This window comes from Asterias rubens, chromosome 18, assembly GCF_902459465.1.
Source record: "Asterias rubens chromosome 18, eAstRub1.3, whole genome shotgun sequence".
NCBI lineage: Eukaryota > Metazoa > Echinodermata > Asteroidea > Forcipulatida > Asteriidae > Asterias > Asterias rubens.
Genome location: NC_047079.1, coordinates 1,269,700 through 1,286,651, shown reverse-complemented (window position 1 = coordinate 1,286,651; position 16,952 = coordinate 1,269,700). Strand labels below are relative to the sequence as shown.

The 16,952-nt window shown below is 39.4% G+C and overlaps 1 protein-coding gene across 1 annotated transcript in view; it reads left to right on the top strand.

Moving 5' to 3' along the window:
- The window catches only part of LOC117302086, a 30,298-nt gene that overhangs the window by 1,838 nt on the left and 11,508 nt on the right, over positions 1–16,952 (top strand). Inside the window, exon 2 of the mRNA XM_033785883.1 lies at positions 127–1,125. Within this exon, the coding sequence (XP_033641774.1) occupies positions 163–1,125 (963 nt within the window). The 5' untranslated portion in view covers positions 127–162. The remainder of the gene's footprint in view (positions 1–126; positions 1,126–16,952) is intronic.

The following is a 16,952-nucleotide window of genomic DNA, read 5'->3' as shown; positions in this document are numbered from 1 at the left end:
GAATTTGTTCAGATGACTTTAAACTTGTTCAGATGACTTTTTAACGAGCAATCGTTCACTTTTTGTTTCATGCACTGTTAAATTGTAATGTGATTTTCATATCTTAATTATCTGATTTGGTTACAGGTTGATATTGAAGAGATAATTGTTGTTACGGAATGAATGATGGATGCTATGGTGTCACCGTCACCCAACGCGGCCAACGATCCTTCCTCGGGGGAAAATGTTGGCCAGGCAACGGTTGTCATCATCCTCGGTGTCCTGGTCGGTTTGTGTAGTTCGCTGACAATAATCGCTGTGCAGAAATTCAGATCGGTCAGTAATCCCGATATCTTGATATTCGCTTTAGCCATCTTGGATTTCACCTCGTCAGTGACTGTGTTCCCGTTGGCAGCCTACTGGTACCTTAGAGTTGGGACATTCCCCGGGGAACTGTGCCGGGTCTACGGTGCGCTGACCACAGCACTACAGCTCGCCTCGACCGCGGTTGTTTCTCTTATGACGTTAGACCGTTTCCTGGCCATCCGCAAACCAATCTTTTATCGGACTCGCCTTGGAGGCGTTCAACTCAAACGGGTAGTAGCTGCTATTGTAATATCGTCTGCCGTCATAGGATGCATACCTGCTATTCTAAGTGAACCTACAACAAAGTGGACCACAATGACAAATCGTCATGGCTACTGTACATTTGATTACTCGAAAAACTTTACTTTGGTGATTTTGGCTATAAGCGTTCCCCAGATTCCGCTTCTTGTTTACTGCTATGTAGGGTTCGTAGTCTCCATTCGGAAATTTATCCAGCGCAGGCAGCCGAGCCAGGAGCAGAGCCCTGTGGGCAGCACGGCTTCATCGGAGGCTAGTGGGCGAAGGAGTCAGCATCCTGGTCCAGTCCGCTCTGAGAGTAATAAGGAACTAGTTGCATCATCTTGCCGTGCCTTCTGCTGCTGCTGTTTTGGCTGCCCTACAAAATGCCGCAAAAAGACAAAGAAAGTAGTTTCTAAGGAAGACATATTGGAGAAGACGCAGAACTTGATGAAGAACTTGAACCTAAAGAGATGTACCCGGATGTCTAAAACTGTGGCTCTTGTTGTTATCATTTATTATGTGCCATGGACCTTGGCTTTGGTAAGTTTCAACCTATGTTTGTATCACATTATAAGAAACCTTTTTTATGTCCATAATTTCCGGCCAACCATTTTGAAGAAAAAAACAATACACAAACTATTTTCAACTACATTCATGCACTGAATACAGTTTTTTGAAACGGTGAATTAGGTCGTGTTTTTTTTTAAGGTATGATTTGCAAACGCGTGAAACTGACAAATATCTCCTGTTTAATAACTGCCTAACAATGGTTCGACTCCCCGCCCCAAAACAGACAACTCACTAATTAGGCCCATGATACTCTTTTTTTTTAACGAGGTGTTAACTTGTTGTAATAATTACGCCCCTCCGATTCGAATCACGTATTCATGTTATTATAGGCCAACATGAATTAAGAACAAAAGTTAGATAGTGGCATGTCGTGTACGAGAGGTTACAAGCGAAGGACTTGGAAAAGCTCCGGTGTATTTAATTAACAGAGTGTGGCTTCTTTACCATAATTAATTACCATAATTAATTTGTCCTTCGGATGGGACATTAAGCCTTATGTTTCATTTACTATTGCAGTAAAAGAACACACGAAACACTTTATCGTGGAAGAGTAGGGGCAGGGTTTTTGGTTCACTCAGCAAGCACCCTTGTGTACAATAAATGATTAGTGATTTTAAAGTTCGCTTATGATGCATTCTTAGTTTCATTAAACCAGAATTACGTAATGATTTGACGACTGCCGTGGTTGATTAAAACTGAATAATGTAAAACACATCGTGCATTAAGGTATTTTAAAGAAATACATTACATGTATGTACAGCATATTATACACTGCAAAAATATGGGTAATGTCACATTATAACCACAACAGAGAATCAAAATTAACATAATGAAGTTAAAATAACACAAATGTGACCGTGTTGATATTTGTGTTTCTTTAAAGCTATTGGTAATTACTCAAAATAATTATTAGCATAAAACCTTAATAATTAACCTTAACCTTAATTACTCGTTACCAATTATTGGTAACGAGTAACGAGGAGAGGTTGATAGTATAAAACATTGTGAGAAAAGGCTCCCTCTGAAGTAATGTAGTTTTTGAGAAAGACGTAATTTTACACGAATTTGATTTCGAGACCGAGGTCTCGAAATCAAGCATCTGAAAGCACACACAACTTCGTGTGACAAGGGTGTTTCTTCTCTCAGTATTATCTCGAAACTTCGACGACCAATTGAGGTCAAGTTTTCACAGGTTTGTTATTTTATTCATAGGCCTATATGTTGAGATACACCAAGTGAGTACTTGTCTTTGACAATTACCAATAGTGCCCAGTGTCTTTAAAGGCAGTGGACACTATTGGTAATTGTCAAATACAAGTCTTCTCACTTGGTGTATCTCAACATATGCAAAAAACAACAAACCTTTGAAAATTTGAGCTCAATCGGTCATCGAACTTGCGAGATAATAGTGAAAGAAAAAAAACACACTTGTCACACGAAGTTGGGTGCGTTTAGATGGTTGATTTCGAGACCTCAAGTTCTAAATCTGAGGTCTCGAAATCAAATTCGTGGAAAATTACTTCTTTCTCGAAACTATGGCACTTCAGAGGGAGCCGTTTCTCACAATGTTTTATACCATCAATCTGTCCCTATTACTCGTCATCAAGAAAGGTTTTATGCTAATAATTATTATGAGTAATTACCAATAGTGTCCAGTGTCTTTAACAGCCTATATAGGCCTATGCTGTAAAATTTGATTCTTTTTCCCGGTACTCACAATACTGTGTCAACATTCATGCTGTCACTTTTTGAGAATTACTGTTAACATTCTTGGCGTTTGTGGCCAAGCGGCTTAGAGACTCAAGCTCTGGTGTTGCTGACCATCAGAATGGGGGTTTAAGTCCCGATCGTGACACTTTGAGTCCTTGAGCAAGATTTCCCCATAAATAACTTGTCCGTCGGATGCATGCAGTGTAGTGTAGTTTGGACAATGCTTTTAAATACGTCAAAGTAAGGCAAACAAATAAGATTGTACACTTGGTAAAAATTGAGACAAATCGCACATAACGATATATGGGGTCCTGTTATATTGTTGTTCTATTATTCCACTTTTTTTGAAGATTGCCTTGTGGGGTCCAGGTTGAGCAAGGAAATCCCATGTGGAGTCCATTGTACCAATGTGAAAAAGGCCCCTCAAGGACTCCACAGTAAGCCTACATTATTGTAAATGGACCAACCCGTAGTTCTGCCATTGTTTGGACTTCAGTCTAGGGAAGCCGTCATTGGTTTTGTACACAAAGCAAAGCTAGGTCCTAGATTCATCATTTTACCAGATCCCTTTTGTTAAAACACACACATTCCTAAAATACGGAACATTCTTTTTGTTCTGTACTTTGTCCCTCACTTCATATTTCCCTAGAGACTATATACACACATTTCTTTCGCACCCTATAACAGTCTTTAGAGTTTCTCTATTTACTGGAAGGGAGAAGACAAACCGCCAGCCCACAATGCTCTATAAGATACAGCCAAACCTTGTCGCCATCGATCCACCCATTATTTACTCTCCAACATTAGATCATTGTACCCTTGTAAACTCCTTTCACGAGCCGCAGCCAGCTCCCCTCCCCCGAACTGTGAAATGGTGTAGCTGCCTCCCCGTGCGTGGTGTTGGCCGTCCAAATTTAAATGCCTTCAGAGTAGGAGTTTCATCAAGTATTCAGGCAAGCAGCAGATCAGTTTGTACTTGCAGTATTTATGTAGTTCCCTGCATCAATCCAGTTCCAGTTGTTTCAGTTTTTCAAGTTGTGTATCCAGCCTTCTACCTCACCTATACAATCAAGCACCCTGACTTAAAGTAATCGCACAACATCGGTGAACAGTATTGTCCAAAGTACGATCGTGTATTACAACTTATATATAAAATAACAAACATGTGAAAATTTAGGCTCAATTGGTCATCGGAGTCGGGAGAAATTAACGGGAAAACCGTCCCTTGTTTCCGCACTTTTCGCCGTGTCATGACATGTGTCAAAAATAAATCCGTAATTCTCGATATCGAGAATTGATAATCGTTGTAATGTTTCTCAAAAAGAAAAGCATTTCATGGAATAATATTTCAAGTGAAGTCTTTCACCATTACCTTCTGTAAACCCTGTCAGTTATTTGTAAATCTGTGAACTTTAAATTTTTGTTCCGTTTAGAAAGTGTCAAATGGCTTTAATTATCCTGCTGAGTTCTAAACGTACCATCCTTTTTTGTCCTTGGTTTCCATGAGGTATCGGAATTGAACACACATGACTTTACAGATTGGTTTTGTGTTGTCCTGCTATTGTTGTTAATTTACCCCTCTTCAAGAATGCCAATGAGGTCCAAGTCTATTGTTCCAATGTGTACAAAAAAACCCTGCCAGGACTCGTACGTAAGCCTACAGATCTGTGTTTATACACTTTGTGTACTTTCCTACATTGTGTGCACGTGTGTAGGTCCACATAGTGTTTCAAGTCCCTAACTGCACGGACCTTTCTTGTTGTCAGTTACACTATTCGCATGTAACACTTAAAGGAACACGTTGCCTTGGATCGGTCGAGTTGGTCTTTGAAAAGCGTCCTGTAACCGTTTGTTATAAAATCGATATGGTTAGAAAGATGTTGTAAAAGTAGAATACAATGATCTACACAAATATGCCTCGAAATTGCGTGGTTTTCGTTTTACCTCGTCGACAAACACAGTCGGCCATTTATGGAAGTCAAAACTTTGACTCCCATAAATGGCCGACCGTGTTAGTTCGCGACGTAAAATGAAAACCGTGCAATTTTGAGTGATACTTGTGTGGATCATTATATTCTACTTTTAAAACATCTTTCTAACCATATGCATTTCATAACAAACGGTTTCAAACGCTTTTCATAGACCAACTCGACCGATCCAAGGCAACGTGTTCCTTTAAGCACAGTAGAAGGTAAACAAACATTCCCCGCGATACCGTCGTCGTATGAAGAAAGACACTCGTGTAATATTTTACATAAATCTTGTTTTTCACCCGGCAAAATGCAGTGCCCTATATTCCCACAGGGGTCATGTCTATTTGTAGCACTCGTAGGCGATACACAGGGTTCAAGAAGAAAGTAGACAAAATCCCCGGGTAGAAGTATACATCTAGATATGTATAATTATTGCCGCCCCTCTGGGAAAAACAACACTCTCTGAATTTATTGCGGTCTCACTTTTCACTTTTTATGTATTAAACAGTAAACCCCTTGTGCAGTCGTTGAATAACTCCAATGTTTTAGTTGTTTCCATGGTGCGACAGACCTGCCTCATTCATTTTGTACATGACGTCATAATATTGCCAATATCGCCCAGATTAATTACTAACTGGTCAATTAATTACCTTTGTAATTAAGACAATTGGGCGCATTTGTACTTGGGTCAAATACTGTGACGTTTCATGAAGCCTTCAACGACAACAGCACTTATTATCAATCATCTTTAATGGGGGATTAACTTAGACCAAAAAATAGGAATTTAATTTGTAAGTTTGGTGTTTTAATAACAAGCTGACACGTCATGCACAAGGCGTCTGTATTATAAGCACAACCTCTATGGGGTGCATCTAAGTCTGGTTCCCTGCACACGAAAACGAGAATCATTTTTGTTCGTACAACAAGGAACCATCCTTTCTTTGTTTCAACTTTGGACCTTTTCCAAACGTAGGGCACCGCCCCAAGGTTGGGCTATGTTTCATCAGTTTTGGAGCAGTGCGCATTTGTGCACGGTGCCTTGACATCAAACGGATCCAGAAGCTGAAGCAGGAGCCAGGAGCTGAAGCCGGAGTCGGAGCCAGAGCCCAGGGTTGGAAAGCCCAACTGATCACTGCACATTAACATTTAAGCAACAAGAGAAAATTTGTTGTTACAATGAAGTTATTTGTTTGAAATACAATTTTTGACACTTGTCAGACTTATAATTAATAATAAGCAAGTGCAAATCACCTGATGAATTTGTGTCAATTGCGGTTGAACAAAGGCAAATTTAACACAGCAGGATTTGAACCCCCGTTCAATCAACTGAGCTGTACTGTGAGCTAATCTAGCCCTATGTTGGCAGTGGCCCTATTTTGTCAATACCTTTTTTCGGGTGCCAGTCAAAAGCCTCAACCGTTAACTGCCGTACAGTAGGATCACATCCAAGTTTCATTATTCAACCCCAAATTTAAAATGTACCCAATCAGTTCCCCTTGTGATTATTATAATTATATATTCTGGTAATGGACCAAAAGATGTATTATAAGTGATTTTCATCATTGTTGCTCGCAAGCCTCAGGAAACCTTTGGTTGCCAACACATGATTGTTTCGCAAGCCTGATGCAACCTGTAAACAAGTGCGGTTGCCAAAACAAAGATTGCGCCTTGACTCATCGTTGTGCATAATATACATCGACCTAAGCCAAGGACAAACCGATGATCGGACGCAACCGTCCTCTCTACTATTGGTAAACACCAAATGCTTCAATGCTATATGGAAATCGACAAGTGTGTCCACAAACTGATGACACAGTGACAGCTCCAGCTAATTTTATTTCTAAATTTTATGAAAGGTCTGTTAAAAATGAATGATTATATAAGGCTGTACAAAGGTTTTTGCCATCATATATTTTGAGGTAATTTTATAGCAATTATAATTCCCCAAAGGACCTCTACCTTGCCGAATATTCAATGGTGAAATAAGCAAAAATGGAAACGCCACGATTCTGGCAAGGTAACCAGAAATATTTGGGTCGACCCCAAGGTTCTACCTTTGTTCGCTCTCTTGGAATGACCAGTGCCCTAATTATATCTGCTTGATGGATGATTTTTTATTCTGTATGGAGGTTGTCACTGATGAAGTGCCAACAATGACACATATTTCTGAAATCATATCTTACTACATTTACAAAGGACGAACTGATGTTTGAACGATTTGGATTTGATTAAAATATTTTGAATACACCAATTTATCGTCATGGAACCGTCTGTTTCATGTGTTTTCTTTACTATGTTTTGACTCATAAATCAAGCAGTTCGTATGAATTGAATGGTGTATAATAATATGATAATCTACCACAAACAATTACACCAATAACGCATAAGTCTCGCGCACTTAGAATGAAATATTTTTTAAACTTAAATGTATTATACAGGATTTGTTGAGCTGACAAAGAGTCGCAGGCAGTGTTAATGTTTTATTTGATCAACTGTATACATGAAAGAACATATATGTAAATACTGTTGGCTTAATCCGTTGTGCGAGTCAGAATAATAGTGAAGAAACATGCAAAATGTTCAGTAATAAACGTACTGTCCTATGTGGCTACCGAACTCAGCTGTTGCGTTTAATTTAAGGCTTTCTGATGCAGCTTTCTCAAATATGACTTCATTTTAGAGGAATAATAATTGACAAAAAGAAATGTTTCTAGTGTATACACTTCATAAGTAGTAAGCTTTCAGACTGAAATTAATCAAAGACATGTTTTATGCTTACCAATCCTGTATGATATCTTTAGAACCCCCCCCCCAAAAAAAAAAAAAAAAATAATAACATACAATTTGTACATGTAGTCCTACTACACGTGAATATAAGGACCGATCAATTTATTATGAAGGCCTTGTGCGTGTGACGTTTCTTTGTACATATCACATAATAAGCATTATTTAATGGGTCTTAATTTATTAACGTGCCTACTTCATTTAGTAATTTAGCATAGTCCCCATCTTTTAATGCTAAAAACCAAAACCATTGTACCTGGCAATGCGAACAAACAGACTGCATGCGAATTAACACAGGGAGAGGATATGGCTGCAACTTGGCTATAGCAACAAGCTACCGATTTGAGATATTATTATGGGATGATGTGCTATGCCCTTGCAGACACTACTCGAGATGTAAGCTTTACATGTAAGCTTACATGTAGCTTGCGTTGTTTGCTTGTACAAATTTCCCCATATATTGACTGCCTACATCCTTGTGTTATTTCCTTTGCACCACTCGACAATGATTAAGAATCGATTATTTTTTTAGTAAAACCACTTTCATATTGCAGGTCGTAAAATATAAGCAGTGTGGGGCCATGGCAGGTAAATCTATGTTACTGCAGCCCTATGCAGACATCTAAAAATCAAAGTCGGATAGTTTTTCTTTTTTCGTGTTACGTCAATCCGGTTAGTAGGGTGTTTTCGTTTTCGACGATGGATGGTTCTGCCACGGTTAGTAGTTTCATCTTAAGTTCTGTCGAAGAATTTGAGAAACGATCCTCCTCAAAGCCGACGCATGCGCAGATGACGCCAAAATTTCATCATTGCCGTCCCAGAATCATCCGTCGTCGTAAACGAAAACTCCATATTGTCTTTCGTCAACGAGAACGAGAAAACTGCTAAAAAAACAAAAAACAACAACAACAACAACAACAACAACAACATCAACAACAACAGTCAGAACATCATAAACCAGACTAGTCCCCAAAACGGACAGTAAGTAGAATGAGGAAAAGAAAATAACAAGATCAACAAAACACCAAGTGAACAACAGCTGCAGCAGAAGCATTTGCACAACACGCCACCAAAGTCACTAATAACACCGTCAACAACACACAGCTCTGTATTGCATACACTGTTCGGAATTTCCTCTTTTCTTTGCATTTATTTTAAAGCAAAACACATAGTTGTTCTTCAACAGTGTAAACATTAATGTGTGGACGTAGGCAAGTCCACAAAGTGTTTCAAGTTCCCCATATTATGTGGACTTGTTTGGTTCTCGGGTCCACCTTTCATATATGTAACGCTTGATAAACAAATCTACTACCCACAACAAAACCTCCATCATTTCTACCAAAGCAGTAATTAATGTCACTTGACTGAGTTAAAGCTAACCTTGGCATTTAATGACCTGAAATTTGATATGTCAATGATGGTAAACGTATACGTTAAAAGGCTACAACTGTGGATATTGACTTACTTATAGCGACATCGTATTGCCGTTAGTTATGGATGAAAAAGCTATGAACCAAAGTAATTGAAAGGTTCTCATATCACGTTTTATGTGATTTGAACGTGACCTCGGTTGTTGATGTATAGACGTAACCTTATGGCATGGTTGTTGAGCATACACGTAACCTTATGGCATGGTTGTTGATGTAGACGTAACCTTAAGGCATGGTTCTTTGATGCCTGACAACAAACACAAAAGACAAAAACAGATCTTTTCTAAAGCGACATTTTGACTAGAGCGTCATTGTGACTATAGAATAGAGTGACATTGTGACTAGAGTGTCCTTGTTAGTAGAGCGCGTTGTGACTAGAGCGACATTTTGACTAGAGCGACATTGTGACCAGAGCTTTATTGTGACTAGAGCGACATGAGTGACATTGTGACTAGAGCAACATTGTGACTATAGAGTGACATTGTGACTAGAGTGACATTGTGACTAGAGCGCGGTGTGACTAGAGCTACGTTGTGACTAGAGCGACATTGTGACTAGAGCGACATTGTGACTAGAGCCACATTGTGACTAGAGCGACATTGTGACTAGAGTGTTATTGTGACTAGAGTGACATGTGACTAGAGCAACATTGTGACTAGAGCGACATTGTGACTAGAGCGACATTGTGACTAGAGTGACTAGAGCGACATTGTGACTAGAGCGACATTGCGACTAGAGCGACATTGTGACTAGAGTGACATTGTGACTAGAGTGACATTGTGACTAGAGCGACATTGTGACTAGAGCGACATGGTGTAGTCTAAGCTCCCTTTTTTATTTTTATTTTCTTTATGATCCTTTCACTTTAATCTTACGTTAAGGGGCATTGAGGAAAAACAAGCAACGGCTTTTATGTCGTAGTCATTTGTTTCGTTTCACTTGGAAAATGCTGTAGAAATGTAGGTTATTCTGTTTAATACGCAATATTGCCCCGAACAAGGCTAAAAGCCACTCATCGGAAAGGGGCAACAGTAAGACAACATTTTAGATAAAAAGACCTCAGAGGAGCTGAAGGCAGGAATTGATATTCCTCTTAAAACAGTTCAGATTATTGGATGGATGGAAATACTGATGCGCCCCATATATAAGAGGTGCTCCTAAAGAATACAAACAAAATGTCTTGCCATTTACAAGAACGAAGAATACAGGCTCCATGCCGAATGTTAAGTATTGAGCATGAACTGGAAATAGTTACTTGGAAGTGGAAATTCATCCATGGCCAGCCCCCGTCAATTTCACGCTCCGTCTGGCACAAGCATCTCACAAACCGCTTGCTAAATTGAAAGCTCGGAGAGTTAAGTCGTGTATTTGCCATGCATGGCACGTTGGAAGCGTACAGTTAGATTGGATTAAAGCATACAACTTGTTGAAGATTTGTTTACCTAAGAGGCGTTTTAGGGGATTATGAAGGAACGTAAATCGATTTGGGTTAAAAAAAAAAAATCCGCAGGGAACAAGCATCACTTCCTAGAATCGACTACCCGATTATCCGATTCAATTATCATTTCAACGTTATCGAATCGGTTTTTCGTATGCCCCCGCAATGCTTGGAATGACACCAATACAAGTGTAAGTTGTGTGGTGATGACATAAGTAGTAAGCTTTGCATTTGAAATACTATTTTTACTTATACATTTCTATAGCATATCACAGTCAAAGCGATACATTGCCTTGGATCGGGCGAGTTGGTCTATGAAAAGTGTTTGAAACCGTTTGTTATGAAATGCATATAGGGCCGATGATAAGAAAGATGTTTTAAAAGTAAATCACAACAAAACACACACAAATGCTTCGAAATTGCGTCAAACATTTGACTCCACAAAATAAAAAATAGAGTGTCGTGTAAGTTCACGACGTAGAAAAGAAAACCCGTGCGATTTCGAGGCATATTTTTGTCTGAATTATATTCGACTTTTAAAACAACTTTCTAATCATTTTATTATAACAAACGGTTCCAAACGTTTTTCACAAACCAACTCGACCGATCCAAGGCAACGTTCCTGTAGTGCTATAATGCATGGTTTTGGGGTCCTTGCCTGTCAGACAACGGATTGCTTCACTGAGAGCTAAGATTTTTGGCTAATGGCGAATGAGTCTTAATTGCTGAACAAAGTGTGATGTCACATTACAAATTACTATGGCAATTTATAACTAATCTTTAGATGGTGTTGTGAAATCGAGCCCAGAAAACGTTGGCATATTTGCACTGGCATGTTCACTACCAAGAACGAACCCCGTTCAACCTTCATATATTGCCCTTGAGTTTTAATTCAAGTGAATAAATAAATAAAGTGCGGGCAATAATTTCAATGTGTACTCTGTCCTCACTTTTGCATTTGGCCAGTAATTCATTGATTCATAGCAAAAGAATACTTGTATTGTCGAGTAGGAACACCCTTAAAAAAATCTCTAAATCGAAAAAAAATGTGTTGGCCGACACAAACCCTGCATAATAAAATTAGAATTCGTCGGGCAGTACACAAGTCCAGTTGGTATACTTTTTGTAGACACTTCTAAAATCATTGGTAATAAGACCAGCAGTTTTAAAAAATATTAAGTATTTTAAAAATCGTTTCTTTTCGAACTAATGTGACTATGGAAAATAATATATCAGTTTCATCTCATAATTAATTTGTATCCGAGAAGCGTTACTGTCATTAACGTTTATCACAGTGTATTCCAGTTACGGATAATTATTCCTGCATAATATATGAGATAACTGCTCCGGATTTACGGCGATATCTCTAAAACGCTACAAACTTTTGAAATGTCTACAGGTTAGTTATAATTCTTTATTTTTTTTTCATAAGGATTACAACAAAACCTTAAGGGTAAGTTTCATACTAATGCCCACATGGACAATTGATGGCTTTGTAAACTGTCGAGTTGCCACTGTAATTATGATTGGCCGGCACCATTTTCCAAATGGGGGAGAAATGCTTTATTGTGAACCATGTCAGGTTTTGTACGCCCCGTAGTTTTGATAAAGGCCCCTATACTAGATAATTGAACATCTAAACAGACACATTGCCTTCAAATCTCTCGAAATTATGCTGTTTGGAGTTGGTCATGCACAAAACACCTACAGCGTTTTGTGATTAGTGTGTGGTGATTGAAGAAACATAAAACGAATTTTGAAACACAATCAGTGTACAAATATTAGTTGTACAAAATAGTGGTCTGTATAGATCATTTGTACAAAATAGTGGTCTGTATAGATCATTTATGAAATTACAAATAAAAAACACACTTCCAAGGGATATTAATGTGAATATTAATTTTAAAACAAACGGTTTTTGGACTCCAAAGCGCCCAATCCGAAGGCAACATACCTATATGAAATGTTTCACTAAACGCGCATTTGAGTTTAAAAACAATTTGAACTGAAAGCGCAGTATTGTCAAAGCCTATATTATGTCAACCGATGGAAAATTGTGTTAAACTCAGGTGGTTTTCAAAATAATAAAGTGAATTACGACTGAGTGTTGTGAGCGAGTCTAAGCTGTGGACACCAATGTCTTTAACATAGGGATTGGTGCTTTGACACCCTGAGTACGTCATTGGTGCGCCATTGTGTACAAAACCAGCGAGGACGTCGCTAAAACAATTAGTCCAAACAATGGGAGAATAAAGAGAAGTTTTTGATTTACCGAGTAGACAGGTGCATGTGTGTAGGGAGGAGGGTCGCCTACCATACAAACCTTGAGTGGTGTTAATCAATTATTGTTAGTGTTGCAGTACAGGTGGACAAATACAGATAGTTCTAATGTTACAAGAAAATTATACCGCAAACAGAATAAGAAAATACTACACAGCAAAATAAGTTGAGGCTGTTCTAAAAACCGCGTGCTCTGAAGCTGCAATCACGTTTTGATGTGTGCAAATGGGTTTCTTTGAGAAATTGTTCGATGTGATGAATCCAGGCTTATTTTGTGTCGGCAGTGTCTACGAAGGTCAATAAATACATTTCACAATTTGTTTGTTTGGTGGTTTACAATCCGTTATTAGGGATTCACAATCTAGTATAAGTGTTCACCGTCCATTATAAGGGACTTTAATCCAATAAATGCTTGTGTATAGAAATATCTGTGGCCGTGTTATAGCATAGGGCCTATATAACCAATCTTTTGATTGAAAAAATTGGGATTAAATTTAAAGATACTGGGCACCTTTAGCAATTGTCAAAGACTTGTTTTCTCAGTTAGTACATTTAAACAATATTATGCATAAAACAAATCTGTGAAAATTTGGACTCAATTGGTCATCGAAGTTGGAAGGGAATAATGAAAGAAAAAACAACCCTTATTGCACAAGTCTTTTATTATTTGAGTGAGAAATAACCTCTTTCTTAAAAACTACGTTACTTCAGAGGGAGCCGTTTCTCACAATGTTTTATATTGTTAACAGCTCTCCAAGTATTTATGCTAACAATTATTTTGAGTAGTTACTGAAAGTGTCCAGTGCCTTTAAGGTATACAATCTCCGTTGATTCTGATTGATGAGCCCGACTGACTGCAACTGCAACTCTGTGTTGATCTTTTATCTGATCTCCTAACGTTTAATTTCGACTCGTGTGTCAGCAGGCATTCGACTTAACCTTTTTGGATACAACATGCCTTATAAACAATTCTAGTAATTTCCGGTGACGTAAAGATTGATAGAGACTTTATTAAAACAGCATCCAGTAAAAAAATAGCAAGGTAACTAATTCCTTGGTTATCGTTCATTCATAATGTTATCATTACGGAATAAACCGAGGCTGGAACAGCTGCGATGGTCTGGCCCCTTTTTGGTAAATTTCTTAACAGATGTCAGTATCGGTATTGGACATTGGAAGCATGACTTATATTAAATACTGATTTTGAAGGGCCGTTTAAACTCAATGCTATAGTGATGAAAGTGCACTAGAAGAAAATCCAACTCCTGGGTCAGAATTGAATTGCTCCCGTGTGGCCTGACCTATTTCTGGGTCAGTTTGACCCGAAAGCTCTGCCAAAATAACCCAGAGCAGGTTGACACTGATGCAGAATCCAAGTCTCATGCCGCGTCCGAATGGTGGCTACAGCTACGGCTACGGCTGTTGCCAAGGGTGAAAGTTGCCAAGGATGTCCTATACCTCAACGCACGATGACGCGTAAATCTAGCCGTAGCCGTAGCTGTAGCCGCCAATACGGACACGGCCAAAATCTCATTTTTAATCTGCCTCTGATTAATTATTCTGACTTAAAATTGGTCAGGCCACCTTGGACCCTGGGAATGGAACCCCGGGACCCTGGACCCTTGGAACCTAGGACCCCAGGACCCTGGGAACCTAGGACCCCAGGACAAAGGGACCCTTTGGACCATGGAACCCCGATAAAATGGGCAAGACCCCGAGACCCTGTGCACAGATCCGGAATTTGTAGCGTGTACTCCCACGGAATACACACTGTATTGAAGGCGTCACTGATAGGAATCGAACCCCAACCCCACCATAGGCTATAAAATAACAACTTTAGAATGAGAGATCTGGACCTATTTACGGCTTAACATACACATCCCCGGGTTCAATTAGCTTGGAAGTATCCCTCCATTAACCCAAACAAAATTTACTTGCCCATCTAAGGGTCATACTAAACATGTAAACAAGTGTAAAAAGGTACAAATGATTCTACGTTAATGGAACCCCAGAACCTCACACCTCTCTCTCTCTCGAGAGAGAGAGATCTGGCGAGATTAGACGTACACAAATCTTTCATTTGTTTCTTTTTATTCATCGATATAATAACTTCACCACAATTTTATTTACTAACTGTTCGGAATTCTACGGACACAATTTTGACCTAAAAATCAGAGATTGCCAAAGGGAGTAATGACTACCCTTTGCCGGGAGAAGTCGTGCGTTGCGAACACGCTCCCTCATCAATATTCCCGGTATTCTTTGATTTAAAGCCACATTTTGTTCACCAGGAATGAACAAAGGTTACAATAACTCCTTTTGGCGTAAATCCATTATCTCGAAAGGTAGTGTATAAGGTGTTCTGCTTCGTGTCTAAGGTGTTCTGCTTCGTGTATAAGGTGTTCTGCTTCGTGTCTAAGGTGTTCTGCTTCGTGTATGAGGTGTTCTGCTTCGTGTCTAAGGTGTTCTGCTTCGTGTCTAAGGTGTTCTGCTTCGTGCCTAAGGTGTTCTGCCTCGTGTCTAAGGTGTTCTGCTTCGTGTCTAAGGTGTTCTGCTTCGTGTATGAGGTGTTCTGCTTCGTGTCTAAGGTGTTCTGCTTCGTGTATAAGGTGTTCTGCTTCGTGTCTAAGGTGTTCTGCTTCGTGTATGAGGTGTTCTGCTTCGTGTCTAAGGTGTTCTGCTTCGTGTCTAAGGTGTTCTGCTTCGTGTCTAAGGTGTTCTGCTTCGTGTATAAGGTGTTCTGCTTCGTGTCTAAGGTGTTCTGCTTCGTGTATAAGGTGTTCTGCTTCGTGTCTAAGGTGTTCTGCTTCGTGTCTAAGGTGTTCTGCTTCGTGTATAAGGTGTTCTGCTTCGTGTCTAAGGTGTTCTGCTTCGTGTATAAAGTGTTCTGCTTCGTGTAGGTGTTCTGCTTCGTGTCTAAGGTGTTCTGCTTCGTGTATAAGGTGTTCTGCTTCGTGTCTAAGGTGTTCTGCTTCGTGTATAAGGTGTTCTGCTTCGTGTCTAAGGTGTTCTGCTTCGTGTCTACGGTGTTCTGCTTCGTGTATAAGGTGTTCTGCTTCGTGTCTAAGGTGTTCTGCTTCGTGTATAAGGTGTTCTGCTTCGTGTCTAAGGTGTTCTGCTTCGTGTATAAGGTGTTCTGCTTCGTGTCTAAGGTATTCTGCTTCGTGTCTAAGGTGTTCTGCTTATTACTTCAGTTGTGAACGCATTCGTAAGGTGTATAGTAATTGAATTTTGGGAACGTTATCGCAAGCCCTGTATAGTCAAATAGGATATCAGCTATCTTACATGAACACCTACGCAACGCCTATCCGTTGACATTCCGGCCCTGCTGCTGCATCCACCTCAACTCACCTCTGCTTAAAACACCCTCCTTAAAGGCATGGGCACTGTTAATAATGTCAAAGACCAGTCTTCTCACTTGGTGTATCAAAACATATGCATAAAATAACAAACCTGTGAAAAGTAGGGCTCAATAGTCATCGAATTAGTAAGACAACTAGTTGCAACACTTTGGGTGCTTTTAGATTAATAAAAAGGCTTCAGCTGAGGTTTTTGTCTTTTGAGTGAAGAGCTATCTCTTTCTCAAAAACTACATTACTTCAGTGGGAGACGTTTCTCGCAATGATTTATACTATCCTCCCCGTTCCTCAATACCAAAAATATTGTTTAACAAACAAATATTTTGAGTAATTATCAAAAGTGTCCTTTCAAAGATCTTACTTGAAAACTACAGGACTGATAGTATAGCACATATCCTGTATCTAACAATAATTATAAATCCCTTTATACGAGAGGTGTCGTCATTAAGACCAACGTAATGACACGCCCTCGAGCGTTGAAAACACGCACGAGTGACTCTAAAGTGCAAAGCCATACAGTCGGTATTCAGCAGACATGGACACTATTAAAGGAACACGTTGCCTTGGATCGGTCGAGTTGGTCTTTGAAAAGCGTTCGTAACCGTTTTTATAAAATGCATATGGGTAGAAAGATGTTGTAAAAGTAGAATACAATGATCTACACAAACATGCCTCGAAATTGCACGGTTTTCCTTTTACCTCGTCGGCTATTACGGTCGGCCCTTAATATGGGAGTCAAGTTTTTAACTCCCATAAATGGCCGACCGTGTTAGTTCGCACAGTAAAAGGAAAACCACGTAATTTCGAGACAAACTTGTGTGGA